The sequence below is a fragment of the Cebus imitator genome, unplaced genomic scaffold, assembly GCF_001604975.1.
Source record: "Cebus imitator isolate Cc_AM_T3 unplaced genomic scaffold, Cebus_imitator-1.0 Scaffold545, whole genome shotgun sequence".
NCBI lineage: Eukaryota > Metazoa > Chordata > Mammalia > Primates > Cebidae > Cebus > Cebus imitator.
In genome coordinates, this window is record NW_016107860.1 from 1,025 (window position 1) to 28,378 (window position 27,354).

General features: G+C 38.3%; 1 protein-coding gene across 1 annotated transcript in view; it reads right to left on the reverse strand.

Annotated features, from left to right (window-relative positions):
* Positions 1-1,279: 1,279 nt before the first annotated feature.
* The window catches only part of LOC108293733 (protein O-mannosyl-transferase TMTC1-like), a gene marked incomplete at its 3' end in the record, with an annotated part of 187,277 nt that continues 161,202 nt past the window's right edge, over positions 1,280-27,354 (reverse strand). The window contains exon 9 of the mRNA XM_017515248.2: positions 1,280-1,401. Within this exon, the coding sequence (XP_017370737.2) occupies positions 1,280-1,401 (122 nt within the window). The remainder of the gene's footprint in view (positions 1,402-27,354) is intronic.

Sequence of the window (27,354 nt, forward strand, 5' to 3'; positions counted from 1 at the left end):
GAATGATTCCATTTGGAATCACCAATACTGCAAGGAAAAGCTAAGACATATTCAACTGGTCTAAGCAAAAACATATCCTGAATACAGATTGATGCTACTTTTTGGCCTTCTATACTACAGGTATATTCCTTATTATTGGCAAGTCTTCACAAGACTCCCATCGTAAACCATGTAGAATATAAAGAATCATGTTGTATTTTTGTTCTTATTGAATAGGATTCATCAAGCACTCATCTCCTTCTCAAATTGTGCTGAAGACACAGTAAACAAATTAAGGGCTGCTTTCCCCTTAAACAAGTCAAAACCACACACTGCAAATTCTTAAGAAAGCTGTTAGGTACTTGTTTTGAAGGAATCAATGATTATGAAATTCATTTCTAAATAAATGGGTTTTAAAATTTCTAGTATAATATCATAAAAAATACTCATTTCCTCATAACGTTTTGGTTTATGATACTGCCTTTTAGGAAGGTTCATACTTACAGAAGAAGAATGAACTTGTCTAAAAGGCAGTATGATAATCCAAAATGTTAATTTTAGCAAGTTTACTAAAACGCCTATTATAAAAATGAGAAAATCTGGGCGCAAAAAAAGCTTTGTGTCTTGTTCAAGGTCATCCAACCAATAAATGGCAGAACCAAGGCTTGGTCTCCTGATTCAGTGACATTTTCAAGCATCAGAAAAGAAAAGTGGCCTTGGAACAAACACATTCAAGTAAGACGAGAACGGACAAGCCTCAGCACAGGGCAAACATTCAGAGCTAAGTGGCACCATGTAATCACACACATTTGAATGTCCTCTCTAATTTTTAAATCATTTTTTCTTTTCTCAAGGATAAATTTTCTCGAGATTGCTTCCATTTTTAAAGTGAAGAAAAAAGAGTGAAAGAAGTTAATTACAATCATGCTACTGAACATAATACTTTTATGCAAGTCAAAAACTATTTCTAGAAAAGTATTCTAATTATGTTTAATAAAACACATGTAGACATAGATGTAGTGATAAATAATCACTACTAAAATCCTGAATATACTCAAGTCGATATTTCACATTTAAAGTATAAAATTTGCTACTGAGGTTAAACCACTGTAAACAAGAGTACATGTGTGCACACCTGCTTTCATCCAACCTTCTGTGTAGCTGTTTTTAAAGCTGAGGTAATAACCTCCCTTGTCCCATGAGGATCTAGTGGTCTACACACAAAAGACTGTCTCTCTGGAACTATTAATGCTGGTAACAGAGGGCAGGTCTCACAGGAGAAAACATATGCAATAGTTACCTAGGCATGTAAAGGACTCTCTCCGCCACCACAAAACCCACCCTGAAGAAGAGGTTGCTGGCTGGAATGAACGGGAACACCAGGAACAACAAGCCAACTAAAACCTCCTTGTGCTCCAGTCTCTGAAACACACAACAGTGAAGGATAAATTAAATTCTGTTTAATTCTACTTCAGGCAGCATTTAACCATCTCCTTCATTTTCAGGTTCTCAATGAAGGAACGAATTAATTAGATCGATATAAATCTTTTGACTGGTGTGCTGAATTTAACAGAGAAAGCTGACAGGCTAAAGTGGCTGGCATGTCAAAACACACACATGTACCCCTTACACACATGTGCCACCCAGATACATGGATATTGGCACAATACGATCAGTGACTGCTGCTCCTTGTTCAGCGCTGGCTTTACAGCAACCCAGCTTCATGGTTCTGGCTCCGTTCAGAATCCCTGTCTTTCCAGACATCCCATTTCCAAAGAGCAAAGCAACTGGCTAAAATCAAACACAGTAAGGCACTGTAGATAATGTAATTATATCTTCCCAAAATATAATGTACTTTCTTTAAAAAATTCACCAGGAGAAGCAAAGTTGAACATCAAGAAAATCAAATACTAATAAAATTTGGGACACCAATGGAGAAGGGATCGTTTGAATTGAAGCACACCTTCACACCTCTCATTATGTTGGCAAGCAGGTATTTACATCATTGATTTTTTTGAATAAAAAATTGTTATAATAATTCATGAAACTGATGAAGAACCTTCTTTGTTATTATATATATTTGTAAAGTTTTTTTCGGTCACATAATTAACAGAAAAAAACCTTGTTTATTGCTGATAATATGTTGCAAAGACATTGTAAAAACTCATTTGTATTTCCATGTGTATTTATGGTCTGGACACATTTGAAGAGAATTACATTTAAAACAGAAGAATATGTATTTTTTAAGTTTAAGAAGAAAACCAAATAGACTGTCCATATTTCAGCTTTTAATGTTTCCTATATACAATTTAAAGTCTATTACTTTTAATAATTGGAAAAGAATAAGTAAAAGAATGTCATAAATATAAATAAAACTTCCTAATAAAAGCTACAAATACTTTAAAAGTATAAAGTATAAAAATTTTATAAAATCTTTATTGGGGTAAAGATTAAAGATTAAAATCTTTACACAAAGTATAAAGATTTTAAACATCTTGGGATACTTGTCACCTTGATTTTATTAAAATCTTTGTTTTACTGACTAAAATATATAGAGTAATACATTTTCTGAGAGTGATTCCATATGATTTGGACAGTTGCCCTTATATAATTAATGGGTCTGTAAGTAATGGTCTCATTTTGACCTAAAGGAACCATATCCTTTAGAATTAAAAGGAAGAAAACAAAGATGATTATGTAACAAGCCTTCAACTCATGATCTCCCAAAACTGACCATAAAGGGTAAAAAAAAAAGAAAGAACAAATATATTTCATTTAAAAGCTGCAAGTTATCTTTCTAATTCATACCACAGTTTGAGTTTAGAAAGTATATTTCAGTTTGAGAATTTAAACTCTATAATTTATTTGTTTATATTTCAATTTTTATTTTCAATTCAGGGGTACACGTGCAGGTTTACTACAAGGGTATATTGTGTGGTGCTGAGGCTTGGGCTTCTATTGTTTCTGTCACTCAGAGAGTGAATACCATACCCAACAGGAGGTTTTTCAGCCCTTGCCTCCCTTCCCCCTTTCTCCTTTTGGAGTCTCCAACGTCTATTGTTCCCATCTCCATGTCTGTGTGTTTAGCTTCCACTTATAAGTGAGAATATGTGGTATTTGGTTTTCTGTTTCTGTGTTAATTCATTCAGTATAATGGCCTTTAATTGCCTCCATGTTGCAGCAAAATACATGATTTTGTTCTTTTTTATGGCTGCATAGTATTTCATGGTACATATGGACTGTATTTTCTTTATCCAATCCACTGTTGATGAGCATCTAGGTTGATTCCATGTCTTTGCTACTGTGAAAAGTGCTGTGATAAACACATAAGTGCAGGTATCTTTTTGGTAGAATGATTTATTTTTCTTTGGGCATACACTCAGTAGTAGGATTGCTGGGTTAGATGGTAGTTCTATTTTTTAATTGATTGAAAAATCTCCGAAATTATTTCTGCAGTACCTTAACTAATTTACATTTCCACCAACACTGTATGAGTATTACCTTAAAGTACACAATTTAAAAAAATCTTCACAAGAATCCTGTATATCAAGAGCAAGTGTTTCTTCTTAAAATTGAAAATAAACCCCAAAGAACAAAGTGTCTCGTCGAATGTTCCTCATTTACTCTGAACTTATTATTGAGTAGTATGTTGATATTCCCTTTTTATATGTACACTTTTATTTTACAGAGGTAGTTACTTCTTTTGATGCTTCAAAAGTTAAAATACTTTTTATAAAATTATTCACATCTTCCCAAAGAAGTTTCTAAAGAGAATATAATATACCCCAGTAATTCATCCTAAGCACCAAGAATTAAGAGTGCAGGTATAAGCAGAACAATGATCAGGCTGTTATCCATGTCCCTCGATACCATTTTACCCAATGAGCCACCCCACTCGCCCTCATCAAGGTTATGGGGAAACAGCCCTTATTGGGGATCTCAAAGAGGCTTCTCTTCACATCCCTAGCATCACATCTCCTTACCTTTCCAAAGTTGTTGGAATTCACTTGGGGTGGTGGCTTCGCAAAATATTAGGGAAAGTTATAGATTAGTCTCAAACCTTTTGGAAGGTGGAAAGGTTTTATTGGGGCAGGCTGAAGGCAGCTGGTCCATTACATTAGCATAGGAAAGACATAGAAAGTATAAGAGGCTTCCCCAGTTGTCTGTTTACCCCACAACCCTTTGTCTCTACTCCGTTTACTCACACAAACTTTGTGCTGGATGGTCCTCTCAGGGGGAGATCAAAGGAGAATTACCCCTTAACAGTGTTTAGTTTGGGCCCAGAACTTAAAGCTTTTATCATTCTTAAAACCACTCCTTTAACCATGTTAATTATCCATAAGCATGGTGACTTACAACCTCTGTTGTGAAACCTTTGCAGAATAAATGTGTGAATGTCCAGGGGGTCTTGGTCGATTGGCTACATTTTGCCCTCTGGAAGCAGCTGACAACCATCCCTAGCCCACTTGAATCACTGTAATGGTGTGAGAGTGCATTTAATCATCCGTCATTTAGTCAGGGTCTGCAGGACAGACCTCCGCAGGTGATGGTCAACATTTCACAAAGCATCTTCCTCACTACGGTGGGTGTTCATGTTCTTGACTCAACAAAGCCCTGAGTGCCAGGCAGCCACCACATTGGGAGGCACCTTCATCTCAGTGGTGGGTGTCAGCTGGGAGCACAGCCAACCTCTCTTTCTTCCCCTCACTCTTCGAGGCCCATAGTGAACAGGATGCCCATAGCACGGACTGCTGCTAGGGAAGACTGACATGCACACTGAAAAGTCACAGGGTTGCATGTTCATCTGTCCCTCTACCAGGTTCTTCAGACACCAGCACAGTCTTTATTTCCTTCATGACATCACTCTAGTTGTAATTACGTGTGTATCTGGGTGTTTACTGCCTTTATTGTGTGTCTGCCCCTAGAATGTGAGCTCCATGAGCACAGAGAGCTCCTCATTTGTGTTCACTGGTGCATAACTTGTGCTTAGCTCAGTACCCAGTGTGAATATTTGCTGAATAAATCAATTAAGTGAATAAATGTACCAGGCCAGAGAAACGAACTGGTAGGAAGGGGAGCAGGCAGAGAGGGCTTTTTGGTGGAGGTGACATCTGGGCTTGAGAAGTCAATAAATGTTTACAAGGAAGACAAATTTGTGACTGAGGGGTGGTCACAGCTAGGCACATTCTTAGGAGAAGATATAGAATGTACAAAGCAGGCAATAAGACTAGACATGTCAGCAGGTGGCAGATAATAAGCATTTTGCACACTTTCCTGTGGAACTGACCTTCACCTAAAGGCAATGAAGGGTGACTAAAGGGTCCCTTATGAATAGAAAGAAAAGTAAGTGTGGGCAGGCACAGTGGCTCACACCTGTAATCCCAGCACTTTGGAAGGCCAAGTTGGATGGATCACCTGAGTTCAGGAGTTCAAGACCAGCCTGACCAACATGGAGAAACCCCGTCTTTACTAAAAATAGGAAATTAGCCAGGCGTGGTGGTACATGCCTGTAATCCCAGCTACTCAAGAGGCTGAGGCAGGAGAATCGCTTGAACCCAGGAGGCAGAGGTTATGTTGAGCTGAGATCACATCATTTCACTCCATCCTGGGTAACAAGAGAAAAACTCCATCTCAAAAAAAGAAAAATGAATGACTGTTCAGGGTCCATGTCCAAATTCAGGTTGGGACCCTGCCACCAATATACCATTGGTAACTTTGGATGGGCAATATTATCCCTTCCATCCTCAAGGTGCCTCAACTACAAAATGAGGCAAGTATGCCTCAGGGTTGAATGTGGTTAGGTCATTACAAAGATTTCTTCAGAACCTAAAGTCCAGTTTTTGAGAGTTGTCAGCTGTGAGCTTACACACAGGCCATCACGCTATACTGCTAATCTTGTGGGGTGTTTTCCTTTGTTTTTAAAGCAGGAAACTGAAGACAGTAGTGCAGTGCCCAAACTCAAAAAAAGTTTCATGATTTTTATTTCATTTTGAGAAAATTAATGCTCATGAAAAAATTGTCTATTTTCAAATTAAATGGATGCCAATACTCTTTGTCTTTCCTCATCCCCATTCAGTCAAGAGAGGTTAAAAATATTCAATAACAACACACTTATTTGAATAACAAGTCAATCTGCCAAGTAGAAAGTTGTAATGAGGAAGGAGAGCCTTAATCTTCTTAAGTTTCTAAGAGCCCTTCCCCCGACACTTCTACATTGCATTTCAACAGGAGAAGTAAAGGCTGGCAGACCGGGTGCCACCCTTAATCTCACTCCTATAGATCACAGGCATGGTATGGAGGGATCTTTCTGGAAGGCATTGTTTTTACTTACACAGGATCAAACCCCCACCTAAGTCACATACCCATACCTACTTCATGGATCAAGACTCTTTCATATGTAGTTTCTAGAGTTGTAAGCCCAGGATCCATTCATATGTAATTTCTAGAGTTGTAAGCCCAGGACCCTTTCACATGTAATTTCTAGAGTTGTAAGCCTTTAAAAGGGCAAGGATTTTCTTTGTTGGGGAGCTCGGCTGTTAGGCATCTATGCTGCTGCAGCTCCTGGCCGAATAAATCACCACTTCCTTCCCGGTTCAGTGTTTAAGAGGTTTGTTTCATGGCCTTTCCTGCTTCAGTAAAATTGGAGAAAAAATGCCATGGACATGGCTAAATTTCCTAGGATGAGGCAGACTGGGAGGGAACCCAATTCTGTATCCTGTGGGTCACTGATGTGACAAAATTGGCTAAATAATTTATAGCTTCTTTTAGCCTAATAGATTTAGATGACACCATAACAAAATACGAGAAGAAAAAAGAGAACATTCATGGTATTTTCCAAAGTACACAGGTGCATTCATTTTTAGGACAAAAACAAATGGAAATTCATTTATTCCCAAAGATACTAGGGAGGGAAGAGCTGTGAGAAATAAGACAGCTAATAATATAGCTGTTATAATACATGGCAATTGATTAACTGTGACTTCAGAAAAATAATTTACTTCTCTGAGCTTTAATTTATGATCAACTACACAAAAGAAAAGGAATTGATACCTATTATATCTGTAGAAATAACGTGTGATAGATTCACTATTACAGGTGTTAGATTTGATTTTTCTTGCCTGGCTTGGTAAGAAGAGAGAAAAGCATCCCCCTGAGCTGCAAAGAGGTGAAAATCCTGTCTTACCACCAGGCTGGGGGTGCTGAGAGAATCACTCAGTCACCATTGGCACAGACACACATCAAGCCAAGCAGCTATGGGAAGAGCAGGGCTTTTCTCAAAGCCATAGATTGCCTCAGAGGAAATCCAGCTGCAGAACCCATCTAGCCTAGTAGCTTCTGGTTCACTCCCTCTTCTTCATACTTCCAGTTCATCTTTCAAAGTGCAGTTTACAGACAAAGATATGGGTGCGCATTAACGCTCGCATGTACGCACGCATGCGCACGCGCACACACACACACACACATTTTGATACGCATGTGTGCACCCTAGCCAGCAGTGTGTGGGTATTAATGAAAACAGCACTCCTTCCTGCCCAATTCAACACAGACGATACACACTGCAGGCCACTGTCTTCCAGAGAGGTGGAAAATGGCTTATTATAGTAATTATTGTCATCATTACTATTTTTTTTTCTCATCTCTAAACAAGTTTCAGAGAAATGGTACATTGCATTTAGGGCACAAGTATGTTCACAGGGTTCTATGTATCGCACAGCTATATTTCAATCCTAAGGATTTATTTGGCAGCCCTAGGATCTAGCTGTCTGCCTCCAATTTATCAATCCACAGGGAAGCTGATGACAGTAAAGGCCCCCTCTTCAGCCCTGGGGTTAAGGCATCTGCCAGGCTGACAGCTAGTATGGCTGAATACTTATTAGGCTCTCCTTTTTATATCTGTTTTTTGGGTCTGCTTCCTCCCTGAGACTGTGGATTGCTTGATGGTAGTCACCAATGCATATTTAAATTTATCTAGATTCCTGGCATAACATTCCTACTGCTGTCTACAGGAAATGTAACTGTCAGCCTCCACTTGAGCAAATCCAGGTCTCACGTTTATTTAAAATATTGTGAACTTTGAATCTGCAAAAGCCCTTATGTTTCCTGTGGCTATCAAGGTTGAAGATAATACAGACCGCATCTGATGGATGGGGAACTGACTCCACCCTCAATACTCTAACTCAGAATCCGAGAACACTTTCAAGACCAGTATGGGCCATGCAAAGCTAGAGGAACAGAAAGCACTTGGCTGTTACGGGTAACTGGATTCTGCCTGAGCTTTGCACAAATGTGCCTTTGACTCACTCCCTCTGGGAAGCTGCACTGAACCCTAAGTCGCCCTGTTGCTTACCTGGCCTTCACTGCTGTGTCTGTTTTCATTTAAATTTTAGTAGCCTCTCCCACCTCCAAATCTGGCAGAGGCCAGGCTCGCCTATCTACAGGCACAGCTCCCGTTGGATTTCTCTCCGTGGCGATGGCTCTCAGCAGGTGCTGGTGGCTGTTCCCCACCTCTGCCCCTCCAAGCCATCTGGTAAGTGTCACCATTGCATGTGGCTTCACGAATGCTACCCACATGGTAGTAAATGGTCGCTTCATAAATTCTCTTCAATCACTTCATTGGCCGTAACCACATGTTTCCTGCCAGGACATTGGAGGGTTGACCAGCAGAGTGAGAATATGGGGTCAGGGCAGAAATGTGGACTCCAAAGAAAGATCAGAGCTTGGACCGGTGTGAGCTGCTAGGAGCTGGCTCCAGTATAACCCCGGCTTGGTCCTGTACATCACTGTCTTTCCATTATGTTTCAGCCTTTGAGCGAAGCACCCTGTTTAAGGCCACTCAGGCTATAAAAAATCTAAAATGTAATATAGAAACAGTAAAGACCAACATCAATCTGAGAGAGCTTTGTTATCTGGCAAACGGGGTTGAAACCAATCTCTCAGTAGCTGGAAAAGAGGAAGTTTTGAGTGTTTACTGCTATGACAATGATTAAATGCAACAAACCACTTCTTATGACTCAAATGAGACCTAGAATCTCAGCTCCATGAGAGTAATGTGGGGACAAAGGGAATCCTGTGGCAGTCTTAGGAGTGAAAAGAATAAGAGTTAAGGCGTATTCTCAGAGCCTGTTAACAGGTGTCACATACCTTCGTGAGTGGGAGCCTGATTCAGGCCCCAGTGGCCAAAAGGCTACACTGCAAGATGTTTAGGGACAGTCCTCCTGTGACATGAGCACAACCCACATCTCAAATGTAGACATGGAAAGGTGCCATTTGTGTTTTTTCCTTCTTGTCTGAAATCAATGGGATACACTGAGTTGGAAGAGAAAACGGCTCAGGTTCAGGATCTCAACAGTGGAGCTGCCAACCCACACTCTAGTTGGCTCAGGCTGGTGATATCATTTCCTCACTCTCATGAGCTCTAAAATTTACTCATAAATGCACAGGGAGTAAATTTTTAAAAGGGGAAATGAATGAAGAAATTATACCCCCTTAGAGACAAAAGTAGACTTGTATACTTGATGTCTTCCCCAAGCCAATTTAAACACTGCTTTTTCCCATGCCAAAGTTTCTTTGCCAAGAGGCTCTGCCAGATGCACTAATGAACAGAACACCAAAGGCTGATTAAAATCATAAACTGACATTTTAGATTTCTGGTATTTGGTTCTGAACTGCATTTTTTTTGCACAGTCTTTTGTTTGATTTGTTTTTAATCAATTGTCTGATCCTTCTTACAAACACCAGTTCCTGAGATTAAAATGTCTTATCTCACAACAGCAATTAACTTTCAGAGTTAAATGAGGAAGGATCATGAAACTCTTGGATTGCTTTGCTCTGATTGAGAATAAACTAATTCATAATTTACTTGGAAATGTAAGTTATATTCTGCTTAAGGGTGTATTTAAGTGTTTAAAAAATAAAAGCAAAAGAACATTTAGAAGGCACTTTATTGAAAAATATCAGTCCAATGCAAAAATTTCTACTTGCTTTAAATTCAGTAAGCACTAGTGAGGAGATAAGGGAATTCAGTAAATTAGAAACATGTTGGTGAAGAAATATTTTCCTGATTAGAATGCAACTATTATAGGAATTTATGATGACATAGAAAAAATCAGAAATGAACTTTTTTCATTTCTGTGGTTCTGAACAAAAAATGAAAAGGCATTAGAAAGCTATGCATTGAATTAAAAAAGCATGACAAAGACTAAAGAGATGGAAGAGAGCTGTAAGACAAGACATCTTCTAAAGGTCTGTTTAACTTATAAATTATTATATGCATGTTTCACATAGATGGGGTATGGGGGTGGACAACAAAAGCTACCCAGTAGATTAAAAGTGGTAGAGAATGGAGGAAAAACAAATATCTTTAAAGTGTATACCATGTGCCAGACACTTGACTTAAAATGGACCACTGAAATCTGATCATATTACAAAGTAGGTATAATTATCCCCATTGTAGGTGGGGAAATTGAGGGCCAGAAGGCATGAGACACTTCTCTAAACTGATCCAATCAGTAAGAAGCAAGGGTTTCAAATTGAGGTCTGAGTTACTCCAAAGCCTTTCATTTTCCCACAGTCCAGGTGGCTTTGGTATCCAAAGTTAATGCCAAGTGTGGGGAGAAATTTCAGCCCTTCAATGCCTGCTGATTTCATAGCAGAAACACACTGATGGGAGATACATCCCCACAACTGAAGGTGGTCAAGTGAGACACTGCTGAGGACCTTTAACAGAGGGTGCCATTGATTTGCTTTGCCAAATAAATGCAAGCACAAGATGTTGTTATTCTATACTCTACAGGAATGCAACAGGATCTGTGGTGCAGAAGATGTATTTCTTGTCAAGTACTCAGTTAGAAATACATGTATGAATGGTTTGAGATGGTTCATCCACTCATGGTTTTTTTTACTTTTTTTTTTTTTTTTTTTTTTTTTTTTTTTTTTTTTTTTTTTTTTTTTTTTTTTGAGATGCAGTCTTGCTCTTTTGCCCGGCTGGAGTGCAGTGGTGCATTCCTAGCTCACTGCAATCTCTACCTCCTGGGTTCAAGTGATTCTCCCACCTCAGCCTCCTGAGTTGAGATTACAGGCATGTGCCATCACACCTGGCTAATTTTTGAATTTTTTTATTAGAAACAGGGTTTCACCATGTTGGCCAGGCTGGTCTTGAACCCCTGACTTCAAGTGATCTGCCTACCTTGGCCTCCCAAAGTGCTGGGATTACAGGCGTGAGCCACTGCCCCTGGCCTCATCCACTCATCTTGACATCCATCCTATAAAAGAATGGACATATACAGGTCCTCTGATCACAATGAGATAAAACATAATTTATTTGACTGATCTTAGTTATTGACTTATAAGTCAATATTACATCTGAGAGGGCTTGAGGAGAGGACAATAATCACTTTTGACATACATACAAAATCAAATACTATGATGCAACTGCCCTTCTCAGTAAGGAGAGTGAAGGAGCATCCAAATTCTAGTGACCACAGTGGTTCAATGAATAAGCTAGGTGGACAGGTAGTGGGTCAAAGGCCTTCTAGATTTTAAATCTACACATACTCCTAACTTCTTATTGTTCTAAGCTTCTCTCTATAATGTTCCACTGCTTATGATAAATTTTTCAGGAATGTAACACTGTGATCATCACTTAATCCTGTAACATATCTGTTATAGTATTTACTCAGGCAGATGGATTTGGAAAATCCAAAGAGTGATGCTGCCCTAAGAGATATGTGTCCTTGTGCATTGAGATACAAGCTAGTGGAGTGACTCAGAAGAAAGGGGATCTTGAGTGAGGTATACCTAGAACCCCCATCTGACACTCGTGATTTCAGTGGGAGGCTGCACCCTGAGGTGGACTAGATGGGTGTCTGTGAGAATCAAGAGAGAACATCTGAGCAAAAGCTCAACCCTGTACTGGGAACCTGTCTGGAGTAGGGGGTGGAAAGAGATGGCCAGCTTGCATAGTTGTCGAGGCTTTGAAGCATCATGCTGAACACATCCAACTTTGATTGGCAAAATGGAGATGGCTGTGGCACAAGTAATGCCACAGAATCCTAGGTCAAGAACTCTAACTTAATAAGGGGACCCAGTGCAGAAGGAAGGTAGGAGCGCTTAATCATTTTATTCCCTCTGTAAGGATTTAATTAAGAACCAAGAGGGATTTAAACATGCAATAATGCCAGGAATACATCTAGCTTTGATGAAGTAGAGGAAAGAATGGAAAAGGATAAATCAGATACATTTTCATAAACCATTTTGTTCCAAGGAAATATCCATGCCCAGGAGAAGTGGTCCTCTATCTATGACCCTAGCTCAAATGTTTCTGTTAAGAAGACGTCACTTGGGCAAAGTCTTCCAAATCAGGACGATCACTTCTTTTCTGTTAAGAAAGTGACAAAATGTTTTACTTTTTCACAAAGCAAGTCACGCTTACCAAAATGCATAATTCATCCATTTACTTGGAATTGTCATATAGAAGACAGTCCCTTTGTTCTATAATCTAAAATTAATAAGGAGGAAGTACGATAAAAAGTACCACACAGTTTCACTATCCTAGTGAAGATCTAAATGTCTTAAAGCAGCACTTCCTAAAGGTAATCATCCATTCTACTATATCAAACTACAGAGATATGTTTGGCTTACTTCAAGGATACTACAGATGAATGTAACAAGAAGTGTAGTAGGTCCTCTCTTAAGAGCTAGAAAAAAAGAGGAAAAAAAATGAGATTTGCTTGCATGATTGAACTTCCAGAGGAATTACTCTTCATGGTAGATTTGATTCCTATTATTTGTTAATGTACTCATCCAAAATCCAAAATATCTTCTATAATCAAAATACGTTGCATCTCATTGGATAAGACCCACATCCTTACTTCTGAAACATGTGGTCATAAAAGCCTGATGGATCATTTGTTTCCACAAAGATGGTTAAAAGGCTTTTTTCACAAATAACTGACATGATGGAATAATGCTTCTTCACCTTGAACTGTGTTTTCAAACAGCCTACCTGTCACAGCTTAAAAGGGCAAATTTAATGGACTAATGAAATGTAGCAAAGGATGGAAACAAAGGTCCTATGTTTTAAAATAGTATCAAATGCTTGTAATTTTCTGAGTTCAGACATCCACACACCTATCTTCATCATTTCAGAGCATGGGAGATGCATGCATAAAAAGACTGATTTTCACCAAATCACAACAGCTCAAATCTCTAAAGTGTACATAAAGAGAGGAAGGTTTATATGATCTATATGAGGCATGACACACAGATAAAAGTAAGAGCTTAATCCAAAAGTCACTAGTTGGGAGTTAAATATTTCTTGGAAATGTCTTACAAGGTAGTAGAAAATAAACTGTTTTAGAAAAAAGAAACAAAGAGCAAACTTGTTTCTTCAGCAAGCCTTGGCATTAACTTATTACCCAAGTGAAGACGTTGTCATTGTGAGGACCAAAATCTATAACAGGCAGAAAACTAGAGCTCTTTGGCCAAAGTCACCCAAACTAAAGGAACAGTGGTGCATTGGAATGGAGAGAATTTTCAAGGCAATGCCATGGAGGCTGACATTCATAAATGTTCTTTCCAATCAATCACTTTTTCATACCAGATGTTAGAATTCTGGGTCATAAGCTAACAGGGCCAATTTGGCCATTTAAAGTTGCCAGGTTCTTTTGTAAATACTGGTGGTCCCCTGCAATTGAAACCAGCTGGGATACAAAAATGAGAGCAGATCTGAGAATAAATTATGTTAAAAGTACAACCACGGCTGGGCATGGTGGCTCACACCTGTAATTCCAACGTTTTGGGAGGCTGAGGCAGGTGGATCACCTGAGGTTGGGAGCTCGAGACCAGCCTGACCAACATGAGCAAACCCCATCTCTACTAAAAATACAAAAACTTAGCCGGGCACGGGGGTGCACGCCTGTAATACCATCTACTTGGGAGGTTGAGGCAGATGAATGGCTTAAACCTGGGAGGTAGAGGTTGCGGTGAGCTGAAATCATGCCATTGCACTCCAGCTTGGGCAACCAGTGAAACTCCATCTCAATTAAAAAAAAAAGTGCAACCATTTATTAGCAGTCACACATTGGCTTCTCAGAAAGCTCCAGGAAGTCCTTTCTCTGTCCTCCAGCTCTCTTATAAGGACCTCCCATGAAAGGTTCCCACTGAGGAGAAGGTATCAATATCCTGAGGCAGCCACATCTCACTTTCTACTTAGATAAGGCCAAGAAAACTCACTTGAGTGCCTTCTTTTAAATTATGTTAAGCAGGTGAAGATATAATTTTTTAACTTATTCCAGTTAAAAGAAAAAATACATGTGGAGAGATATATGTGGTGCTGCTTTGGTCTTGCTTTGAAAACTGCCACTTACTAATAATAAACCAATGAATGAGCTCTCCTAGGTGAAACTTGCCTTGCCTTCCCAAACTATAACATTTTATGAATGGCCTTGCAGTGTCCCTCATCCATCATGACTCTCAGCAATCACAATCACTATTGTATCAAACATCTACATATGGAGAGAGCCTCCATAGAATGAAAAACATAATTGGTTTCAAGGTCTTAAGTTACTGTTGTCTTGTTAGAAACTATAACTTTAAAAGGAATGGTTTCAAAGGAATCTTTTTTCAGGTGGTATTGTTAAAAAGGCAATAACATGGAAATGTTTTTGTTGATGCTGTGGTGGTTGTTGTCTTTGGAGATACGAAGAAGGCAAGCAAGGAAATGTTTAAACATTGCCCCAAAATAAACTCTCAAGGTCCAGGAACCAAGGCACCTTTATATATCAAAGTTAATACTTCCCGAAGTACATTGCAAGAACACTTATCCACAAGAGGTCCCTAAAAAGGGGTTCGAAATTCAAATAAATTTAAGGAATGTCATTCATGTTACACCACTTCTAGAAACTCACAAGGCTTCAAGCAATGTAAAGGCTTTGTTAAGCCTCCCAGTAAAGAAATATGTTTAACTTTCTAAAACCTAGTGCTCGTGAAATGCAGAATGGCAAAATCCTTATTTAGAGTAACCTTACTTAATAGTCTGTATGATGCTATGACATATTTTAAGAAATGCTGGTACAAACAGCTCTAGAAGAATGAAGTTAAGAAAAGTTTTCTCTATAGGAGTTTCTATAATCCCCCCCGCCCCAAATTAACTTGGCATCTGACAAACACAATTTGACTGCATCTCAACTATAGCCATCATGCTACAGTTGAAATACAGTTTCTGGGGCTGGGTATGGTGGCCTGTAATCCCAGTACTTTGGAAAGTAGAGGCAGGTAGATCACCTGAGGTCAGGAATTCATGGTAAAACTTTGTCTCTTCCAAGAATACAAAAATTAGCTGGGTATGGTGGCAGGAGCCTGTAATCCCAGCTATTGGAGAGGCTAAGGCAGGAGAATTGCTTGAATCCAGGAGGTGGAGGTTGCAATGAGTCGAGATCATACCATTGCCCTTCAGCCTGGGCAACAAGAGCTAAACTTCATCTCAAAAATAAAAAATTTAAAAAAGAAGAAAGAAGAAAGAAAGAAAGAAGAAAGAAAAAAAGAAAGAAAGAAAAAGAAAGAAAGAAAGAAAAAGAAGAAAGAAGAAAAAAGAAAGAAAGAAAGAAAGAAAGAAAGAAAGAAGAAAGAAAGAAAGAAAGAAAGAAAGAAAGAAAGAAAGAAAGAAAGAAAGAAAGATATTTTCTGCTAGTCAGTCCTTTGTAGAGATGAAGAATAGCTCATGACCGTTTTCTACACTAAAAATCACTGTACATTTAGAGAACTTTGTTAAGCCACCCATCCATAGTCTTGGCTCCAGCTGAGATAAATCCTGAGCACAGGTAGTTTCTCAGTTTCGTTGAATCATAGCGGTGTTTACAAGGACAGTGTTCTCATGGGTGGGGTGGATACAATGGAAGTGGAGGAAACCAAGCTCTTCAAGCAGCCTGGATCATCTTATGTCTTTATTTTCCATACTCTTAATATTGTTTGAAACAATAAGTGGTCAATTAAATCTCTAATGTTTTATCTTACTGCTTACCACTATGTTTTTCGTCTCCAAATGCACTGTCCTCTACCTACATATTCCCTACAAATTTCTTCTGCTTGTCACAGAAAACTGTCAGTTTTTAAGATCATTTTCCATTTCCATCACACTGCTGGGTATGTGGGGCTCACTCCAATTAGTCATGCAATTAGTCATGCCTCTGCCTACAAGAGACATGAAGTACAAGGAGCAGGCAGATGACGAAGGGAACCATCAGACACCTCCACCTCAGTTCATGGGCTTTGTCAAAGCACTCTTCAAACTTTTCCCATCCTCATCAATGGTTTGCTTGGTAAAACCTGGTCATGGACTATTCATTTGTTAAACAGATATATTTTGTTGCCATCTAAAAAGATAGTCTCTTTGGGCACTGTACTTACTTAGAGGCAAACACTTAAAGAATTTAGCAATCAATCACTCTCATCTCCTTTGTATTTTCCAGGTACTAGTCTAGGCTTTTTGGAAAACATCAGTGAGAAAAACAGACAAAAGAGAGAGAGAGAGTCTCAGAGAAAGAGAGAAACAAGAGAAAGAGACCACAAGAGAGGGAGTCAGTAAGCCCGGCAAGAGGTATCTGTAATATACAGATTAAGGTGGGCAAGAAGTAGGTTGCCATTCTAAACACAGTGGTAGGTTGCACTGAAAAGGTGGCAAGCAAACAAGACTTGGAAGAGGTGAAGGGGCCAGCCATAATACTCATTTCATAGTGGAAAATGAGTTCAGAAAGTAGCAAGGGAGACAGTAGAGTAGGGGCTGGATGGTACCAGTGCATGTAGAACCTGTCAGCCATTATAAAGGTTATGACTACTGCTGTCACAGAAATAAGGGGCCACCAGAAGATTTGAAACACAAGAAACACAAGAAGGACACGAGCTGACTTACATTTTAAAGTAATCAATCACCCTTGTCACTGTGTTGGAACAGGCTGGACCTTGGTGAAAGGGTGGAAGCAGGGAGACCAGTTAGCAGGCTATGGCAATAATCCAGATGAGTGATGATGGTGGCTTGGTCAGGGTGAAAGCAGTGAAGGTGGTGAGAAGCTGTCAGTGTCTAGATGCATTTTGAAAATATGGTTGATAGAATTTTCTTGATGGATGAGATACAAAATTTGAGAGAGAGAGAGAAAGAAGAAAAAGGAGATCCCCAAAATTTTGGCTCAGGCAACTAGCAGAATGCACTGAGATGCTACTGAGGCAACACAATGAATGGGAAAATTCAGGAGTTAAATTCCAGAATGTTGAATTTGAGATGGTAGTGTGAAGATGCATGTATATAGATGGCACTTTCCTTCTTGAACAATGCTAGGTTGTTGTTCACTTACATATTCACTTATTTTTATTACATTGCAGATGAAAAATAAATTTTTAAATATTCATCAGTGTTTTGCTGTGTGATAATGTCGACATATAAACTTGAAAGCTCATAACAGCTAATCACCTAAAGAATCTGGCAATCAGTCGCTACAGTCTCCTCTGTGTTTTCCAACTCAATTCACACTTTCCAGTAAGCTTTCTGTCTAGATAGACTTGTTTTAGCTGCTTTTGTCTCTGGGACTCCTAATTACATATTTCAGGATTTTCTCGGAACAAGATGGAAAAAGGTGTGCTCCTTTAAATAGGAATCGCATGTCCTGGATGGAAATGGAAAGGATAGAATGGTTCTAGATGTAATAAAAATATCTTCTGACCTTTGTAACTGTTTAAAAACAATCAGAAGAATTGTCCACAAGTGTTCATGAGCTGTTTTTATGAACATATGAATCATTATGATAAATAACAAGTGTAAAAATTAAGATTCCTTCTCAAAAGGTGCTTGCTCTGAGTAAAAGCAAATAATAATAAAGATTATGAAATCTCACTGAGAATCACAAGCATAAAAATCAGTAGAAAAAACTAAAGCTGTTAGTGATGTCTGATAACTTCTTTTTCCATTAGACAACTATCTAAGACTCACTAATAAATTCAATGAGTCTTCCAACTGAGGGATAAATTATAAGAGGGGTAGGTAACTCATTTTCTTATTAAACAGTGTGACTTGTGAAAATGCAATTGCCCTGTGGAGGCAAAGTAAAAGACAAATTATTTAGTGATGTGTAAAACTCTTGCCAGCCCTAGATCAAAAGCCAAGCAGAGTGCTCCAGGTACAACTGAATGGTATATTACACATGACATGAGGAAAGAGGATTTGTAAAAGTTTCAGCTCCAGAACAAGGAAAATAATTTTATAGGTGGCATAGTAATAAATGACAAAATAGCAGGCCTTGGTAAGACTGCTCAAGGGCCACTGATTTTCAGGTAGCTTCTGAACAAAGGGTAGCATTTCTAGTGTCCATTTTGTTCCAACCTCTGGCACAGAGGGGAGTAGAGAATCCAGCGATGGTAGCATGATGTTTTATGAACAACCACAAAAATGATTTTTTTCTTAAATCCTACCTATTTTCACAAAATTTTCAAATACCATTAAAGACATCTATAATCTTTCTTCTTTAATTTCTTTGTTGTTGTTTTTTGGTTTGTTTGTTTTGAGGTGGAGTTTTGCTCTTGTAGTCCAGGCTGGAGTGCAATGGCGCAATCTCAGCTCACTGTAACCTCCGCCTCCCTAGTTCAAGAGATTTTCCTGCCTCAGCCTCCTGAGTAGCTGGGACTACAGGTGTACACCACCATGCCTGGCTAATTTTTTTTATTTTTAGTAGAGACGGGGTTTCACTGTGTTGGCTAGGCTGGTTTCAAACTCCTGACCTCAGATGATCCACCCACCTCCCCCTCCCAAAGTGCTGGGATTACAGGCATGAGTCACCATGCCTGACCAAAGACATCTATAATCTTTCTCAAGTTTAGAGCTTTAGGTGATAACTGCAATAGCCATTTCTAAATAAGTCACTAAATTTTCCATTCTTTCTTCCCCTTGATAAATGCTCAGTTTTAACAGAGTGGAAACTGCCCTTCTGTTACATTTGAACATACTAACTTCCCAAACTATGCTTCTGCACTTAAAATCTGCATTTCAAAGTGTGTTACTACCATTACCTCTTATGTCAAGAAGTTAAAGAAGCTCCCTGCCACTCAAGGTAGAGGATGAAGGGAGTGGGGAGGAAACCATTAACTTTCATAAGCAACAGCAATATCAAACATAGATTCTGGTCATGGAAACATGCCTGGACTTTAAAATATATCAATTCAATAAAAGGTAGTCAACTGGATTTTTTTCATAAAGGCTGATATGTCTACAAAATGGAGACAGGATCCCTCATTGTACTCCTAGGTATAAGCTGTGCCAATTTCATGATGCTGGGACAAAACAGGGCTCCTCATGTGTCGGCTTCCATACTGAGTGTTTCATGTGGCTTGCCCCACTCCAACCATGTTTGGTGCAAGGAGGATCAGTGAGGGGGCTCACATAGCTGGGCAGTGGCAGAGTCTGGCCTCAGACTCAGGTCAATGCGAATCACAGCCCTCCACAATCTCCCCTCCTCCCAGCCTTGGGACTCTCAATCTGGAATCTGGGCAACTCAACTCAACAGGCATGAAAGAGCAACCCCCAACACAGAGGGGACTGGCTTCCACTTGAGGTTGGTGGTAAATTTAAAGTGAACTAAATGAATTATTGAATTTAATGTGAGACTACCAAATGAAATCGAATGACAATCATAAATCTGATACAGTATGTATCATATATGGCAAAGCAATCACATAAAAGTATGTGGGAAGGTCAGTACAATGATCTTTAAATATGTTCCATTTTGAAATGAGGTGCAGATCCAACTTCTTTATTTTCTAACATAGCATCAAATGAAGTGGTGAGCTCATCTTCAAACTCTTATCAGAAAAATGATATGAAGGAAAACCTCAACGTTGGAGCATGGCCTACAGGCCAAAGTTGACTAAAACTACTGAGCTGGAAAACTGTGACCCAAATAGCAGAACATTATCACCACAGGAAAAAGGTGGCAGGTGGAGAAGCCAGCTGGGAGCAGGGAGAAGAGGCTGCATCAACTGGGCTGGTCAAGTCTCAGACAGAACAGCATCTCATACAATGGCTACTCTCATGGCACTGGTGGTCGGGGACAGAAGGACCATGGCAAGGCATCATCAGGGTCCATCTATCAAATACTGCAGTGGTCTCAAAGCAAAACAAGCCGGATGGGTCGTAAATGGGCTAGAAAGATTGGACCTATAATAGCATGAAGAGGATTTTCATAAATTGAGGTTACAAGAAGAATAGAGAATGTACTGTTTGCAGAGAATGGGAACTGAAAAGAGGAATCTAGGCCAGAAGAAAAAAGAAAAATTAGTGTTGGCCTAGAGCCATTCACTATTAAATGCAATCTTCATTCCCCAAGTTTAATTTTATTTTACTATTCAGTATATTAAAACATGATGCTTATTTTACCAGGTTTCATAACTGCTATTCTGGAATTTACTGATCCATGTGCCATAATAATACCATAACCTATTATTTGGCTGAGCTAAATGCAAAATAATTTCCAGAAATCTGCAAGTGTGTTCAGTTCACCCATATGGGTCTATGGTAGTACAATGCTGTCTCCCAGGGATTGGAAAATGTATGCAACAATGATGGAGCTGAATAGCTGTGAAAGACTGCATGGGCAGCAAAGCTCTAAATATTTGCTATCTTGTTCTTTTTTAAAAAATAATTTGCCATTTCTTGGTCTATCCTAGTGCATTGTGTTTATTCCCATAAGCTGCTCCAAGTCCTTTTGGAATGAGGTAAAAATGCCAATATGCAAATAACAACTTTCCAATAGTGGCTCTTGTTTTGATCTTACCTTCTTGTTGAGATGTGTGGGAATTTTATTTAAAGAGAGATCATAGGCTGTCAGTCTCTGTTTACCAGCTCTCTGTGTGCCGGTGTGGTAAGTAGGTTGATGGGAGTTGTGACATGGACCAGCATAGAGGTAAATCCAGAGCAAGGCTGAGAACAGGTATGAAGGGAGATTCCTGAGATGATGAAGGCCCTCCCTGAGTTAGGCGATACATTAGCCCTACCCCAGCCCCACCCACCATTTCCACCAGGTTGTTGCTAGCGGTCACCTCCACTAGTTAGGCTGCAGATATTTCCCCACATGGATGTAAACATTTGGCTTGTTTTCCAGGGCTCAGTGCTGCAGCCTAGGATTTGTGCTGGTTGCAAAACTACCACCCTACTAAAAATTTAAAGCACAAATAAATACCAAAACCCTCAAACCTATACCTATGAGGTGACGGAAGGAGAGAGATAGGACTTCCACTGCCCAATGTTAATTCTCAAAAGACATCTAATTATTGAGGGTATCATTAAGAAAGTCAGGTATCAGTAGCCCCCTGTTTTTCTCTCAGGTTTTCCTTTTACAAGTTTATACTACAATATTATAAAAGGTATAAAAATACCTTAAAATCTCAAGACACTCTGTGAGAATGTAATAAAGAACCAATACCAAATAAATTACTCTTAAATATAATTTAATGGTGTTTCCTCTGTGATGCACAGAAACCACATTAGAGAACACGGGAAATTGGGAACTATAAAGAATAGGACTGACTAATGGTATTAACTCCTCTCAATAATCCGAATTAGACTGGCTACTTTCCTGATATATGTCACTTTTTATTGCAAGCCAACAGTCTGACATAAAGTCTGTAAGACCCATAAAGAAAAACCCAACTGCATTTTCAGCCATGGCTCTCCTGGGGTGTACACATTCACTATTCATAGAAAAGAATGAAATATTCAGCCTTTGTGGCTTAAAATTTTTTATCTCTAACTGTACACACATTCCCACAGAGTGATTACCCTCATCACAAAGGGTCACAGCAAATTAGTTCACTTTAAAATTCATTGTTAAAAACAACTTGATCCAATAAGAAATTTCTAGATTGGTCTCTATATTATGTAAGATAAGCTCAAATATCTTTCTAGAGAATAAACAGTGTGTGAGTAGAAGGAGGAGATGAAGGAGAGGCACAGAATGAGATAAATTCTACTCTTAAATTCTGAAAGACGCCAACTGAGCTCTTCCGTGATAAATAATAAACTACTCCATGATATCTTAAATTTCGTATGCCCTGAAAATAGGACAAACTGAAAACAATCTGTAAATTCATTGTGTGGTTATTTCTAGAGAAAGGAACATTTAGATTCTGTATTCTGCCTCTCCCACTCTATTCTTGATAAGATCTTGTCAAAAGTAAAACATCTACTCTTGAGTTGCTTATCCATAGAAACAGTCCAACTAGATTTGGAAGTGTCCTGGAATAGTCTGCAATGTGTAATGTTTCTATGTTCAAAAAAGTTTAATCCTCCTGTTTACTGCCTTTGAGTCAAAGCCCTTAACATTATGTCCTTAGTAATTCATCATCACACACACACAAAACAGGATTACAACCACTTCAAGAGGTTACTAGTAGGAGAACCTGACTCTTAAGGCCTGATTCCTGTCTCCCTTCTGGTGCGTAAGCAGATCAAGAAAAGCAAAACCAGGCCACAAAAACACGAGCAAAGCTCTGTCTCCAACCTCTGAAAGATGAAAATGTGGAGCGTGTAACTGGTAAAGAATTGCCAGCAGCTCTAGTTAAATGTTTGCAAAGAATTTTCAAGATGAAAGTCACCACAGAAGAGCTCAATCTTAACTATCCCCACAGCTAGAATGCTCTGCTAATTTTTTAGGATGCATTAAAGTGATTTTGAAACAAACTCCCTGAAAGAAAAGGATTAACAGCCTTTCAGAGAGGAAGTTTCCATTCATTCATCATGTTATCAATGACACTCTGGGGAGGGCCAAGACTTGCCTGCGTGCAGGGTCTACTGCCATCGTGAGAGCTTATGTTTAACACACTTGACCAAGATGACAGCCTGTGGGGATTCGCCAGTCCCCTTAATTAGCTGGCAAAAGTCAAGAAAAACCCTTTTAGACATACTAATTCAAGCTCCACTGTATGTGCTTCTGCAGATCAGTTACAATACAACAGGCATGCCAAACCAGGAGCTAAGGTCAGATAATAATCAAACAAACCTCATATTCACCCCCAAATATTTCATGCAGCTGTTGAGCATGGTACTTTGCAAGCCTTTAGATATAGGTCACTTACAAGAAAAGATTCTTTAGACTAAAACCTAATTGAACAGAACTGCTAACTTTTTGCAGTTTTATTCATTTAGATAACAGACATGGAATGGCAAATTTGGTAATAAATAAATAAAATTTAGGTAATAAATATTGAGTGGGGCAAGTTCTTAATGATAGAAGTATGGCACTGAACAAGACAGAAAAAAATATTTGCCCATGCTCTAGTTGGCAGAAATAGACATTAAGTAAAATAACCAAATTATACAGTATTTTAGAACTGGAAGTTTAAGTGAAGGGAGTTAAAAAGTAGAAGGGAAATAAGGAAATAAGTAGAAAGTATATGACTGTATTTTAAATAGGGTGGTTAAAGTAGGCCTTTAACCTCCTTTAAACTAAGAAGGTGAAATTTGAGCTGAAGTTTATGTAGCTAATTGGCATGCCAGAGTTTCTTGAGGATTGTAATTTGCATTATCTTTGCTTTATAAAATTCATTTACAAAAAGATGTATCAGATGGTTACTTTAAAATAAGGTGTTTGGGGGGAAAGAATACCCTCTTCAAAAAATGATGCAGATAACTGGATAAACACATGCAAAAGAATAAAGTTGGATCACTGTTGTACTGCATACCCAAAGATTGACTCAAAATGAATCAATGACCTAAATATAAGAGCTAAAACCACAAACTCTTAGAAGAAAACATAGTCATAAATCTTCATGGCCTTGGATTTGGCAATGCATTTTTGGATTTGACAATAAAAGCATGATAGAAAAAGAAAAACAGCTAAATTGGACTTCATAAAAATTAAAAACTTCTGCGCATCAAAGAACATTATCAAGAATGTAAAAAAACAACCTACAGAATGAGGGACAGTATTTGCAAACCAAGTATCTTTTAGGGGGTTAATATCCTGAATATATAAATAACTCTTAAAACCCAACAACAAAAAGTCCCTCAAATTAACAAATGGGCAAAGAACGTAAATAGACATTTCTCCAAAGAATATATAAGGATGGCCAATAAGCATATGAAAGGATGCTCAACCTCATTGATCATTAAGGAAATGCAAATCACAACCACAATAAGTTACCTCTTCAGACTCAGTAGGATCACTTAAAATTAAAATAACAAAAGATAAATAACAAGTGTTGGTTGGAATGTAGAGAAATCAGCCTCAAGTGATCTGCCTGCTTGGGTCTTTCAAAGTTCTGGGGTTACAGACTATGTCAGGCCCCAGGCATTCCTTTCTATTGATAATAACTCTTTAAAACATATTCCCAATCAGAAAAATTTTAAAGCTACCTATGACCTGGAAGTGCCTCCACCCTTTGAGTTGTTCTGCCCTTCCATATGGAGCCAATGCATATTTTACATGTATAATTGATGTCTCATTTCTCCCTAAAATGTACAAAAGCAAGCTGTACCCCTACCACACAGGGCACTTGTAGTCAGGACCTCCTGAGGCTGTGTCACAGGTGTGTCCTTAACCTTGGCAAAATAAACTTTCAAAATTGGCTGAGACCAGTCTCAGACATTTTGGGTTCACACTCCTTTTATATTCCATACCCAAAATAGGTAAATTCATAGAGACAGAAAGCAGATTAGAGGTTATCAGGGGATGGAGGGGGAAAGCTGAGAGTGATTATTTAATGAGTAAGGAGGTGTTTTATGGGGTAATAAAGTTTTGAAACTAGAAAGTGCTGGCAGTTGTATAACACTGTAAATATACTAAGTGCCACTAAATTGTACACTTTAAAACAGTTAATTGTATTTTACATAACTTTCACCTTAATTTTTTAAAAGGTGTTTTAATCATTCAAGTGTTTTTCTTTCAGTTTCCAGATCACCCTTATATTTTGTGTTTAAATTTCAGTGGTGTATTCATTCCAGCCTTTTACCTATTTATAACATTTAATAATTTTTTTATACTTTATTGAGATAAAGTTTCCATACAACAAATTCACTGATTTTAAGTATATATTTTGGTGAATTTTCATAAATTCATATAGTTCAGCAACACTACCACAATCATATTTTAAAAAGCATAAAACACCTCAAAAAGTTATTTTAAGTTACAGTCAACCTCCAATCCCACATTTTCTGTCATTATAATTATGCCTTTTTTAGAATTTCACATTAGTGGAGTCATATAGTGTATATAGTTTGTTTTCATGCTTCTATGAAGAAATACTCAAGACTTGGTAATTTATAAAGAAAACAGGTTTAATTGACTCACAGTTCTGCATGGCTGGGGAGGCCTCAAGAAACTTACAATCATGGTGAAAGGTTCACCAAGAGGAAGTAGGGATCCTGTGCGGCAGGACAGACAATGAGTGTTGAGCAAAGGGATAAAAGCCCCTTGTAAAACCATCAGATCTTGTGAAAATTCACTCACTATCACAAGAGCAGCATGGCGGTAACTGCCCCCATGAGTCAATTACGTCTCACAGTGTCCCTCCCATGACATGTGGGGATTATGGGAACTACAATTCAAGATGAGATTTGGGTGGTATGCAGCCAAACCATATCATTTAGCATCCAGTCTTACATGTCTGGCTTCTTTCACTTAGCACCATGTTCATCCATGTCCACCCACATTTTTTGATGTATTCATAGTCTGTTCCTTACAATTTCTGAATAATTTATCCCATTGAGTTTGTCCATTTGCAGGTTAGGTCATTAGATATTTCCCAATTTTTCTGCTATTATAAATAAAGCTGTATGAATATTCAGAGATAAGACATTCATATGGCATGTTTTCATTTCTTTACAGTAGGTGCAGATGGGTAGAGCTGCTTAATTTTATGTTTAACTTTTTAAGAAACTGCCAAATTTTTCCAAAGTGCCAAAATCACTTTTTATTCCCATCAGTAATGTATGAGGATTCCAGTTGCTCCACAGTGGCCAACCCTCAGTATTGGGAATCTTTTTAATGATAGTCATTAAAGTGAGAGTATAATGGTATCTGTTTGTGGATTTAATCTGAAGTTCCCTAATGACTAACGATGCTGAGCATCTTTTCATGTGTTTATCAAAAACTTTGTATATCTTCTTCTGTGAAGTGTCTACTTGAATCTTTTCTCCATTTTAGTTATTTTTTTTCTTCTTACTTTTGAGTTTTAAGAGCACTTTAAATATTCCAGATACAATGCCTTTGTAGATTTATGTTTTACAAATATTTTCCCCCAATTTGTGGCTTGACTCTTTATTTAATTCATAATATCTTTTGATGAATAGAATATTTAATTTTGATGTCCAATTTATCAACTTTTTCTTTTAGTTTTCACATTCTATGTTCTAAGAAATATTTGCTTAACTCAAATTCACAAAGACTTTCTCCTTTTCTTTTAGAAATTTTGGTGTAATTTACTTTTTTTTGTTTAGGACTATCATCCACTTAGAATTAATTTATGTATACTGCATAAGGTAAGGGTTAAGATTCATATTTTTTCCTTACAGATATTAAGTTACATCTTTATAAGACCATCCTTTCTCCATTGAATTACTTTGACAACTATGTCAAAAATCAGATGATCCCATTAGTGTGGGTTTAGCTCTGAATTCTTAATTCTATTCCACTTCCTATTAACTTTTTAAGAAAAAACAACTGAATATGGTCACACACTCCTGTTTCTTCACTTATCCAATCATCTTTGGTTAAACTGGGCATTACCTGTCATATGTTATAGGGACTCTGGATTCTGTTTTGTTCTGAAATTATTGGTTTTCCTGTTTGAATACATTGGTGAACTTGTGCAGAGTCAAACTGGAAAATCTGTTTCTCTGCAGAATACTGAAATTATTACTTAGTTCTTTTTTCTTTTGTCTGGATTTCTGGGAATGTCTCTTGCACCAACATGGCTTTGTGATCAGCCAATGATTTGTGTAAAGGTTATACACATGGATAATCGAAGTCAGTGAATTTTCCAATCTCTGCTGCCGAACTCATGTACAAGTTGAAGAATGTATTCAAACTTGTAGCAAATAAGTCTCCCAGGGCTTTTAATTTTGCTTGTGCATATGTCATTTAACAGCCATGACTGAACGGAGAGCATATTACCTCTGCCCTTCTATATTTCTCTGTCTTCTAAAACTTTCTCCTTAAAATTCTAGCTGCTCTGTTTCTCTCCCAAACCAAATTTTTCCAAAATTGTAAAACTTTCCAAAATTTACCAGCCAATTACAACTGACAAACTTACAGATTTTTACTGCTAGATCTGACAGGATGGAAAGACCTTCAGGTAAAAGCATCTTATCCAATGCAGTAATAGTTCTTCATAAGTAAACAT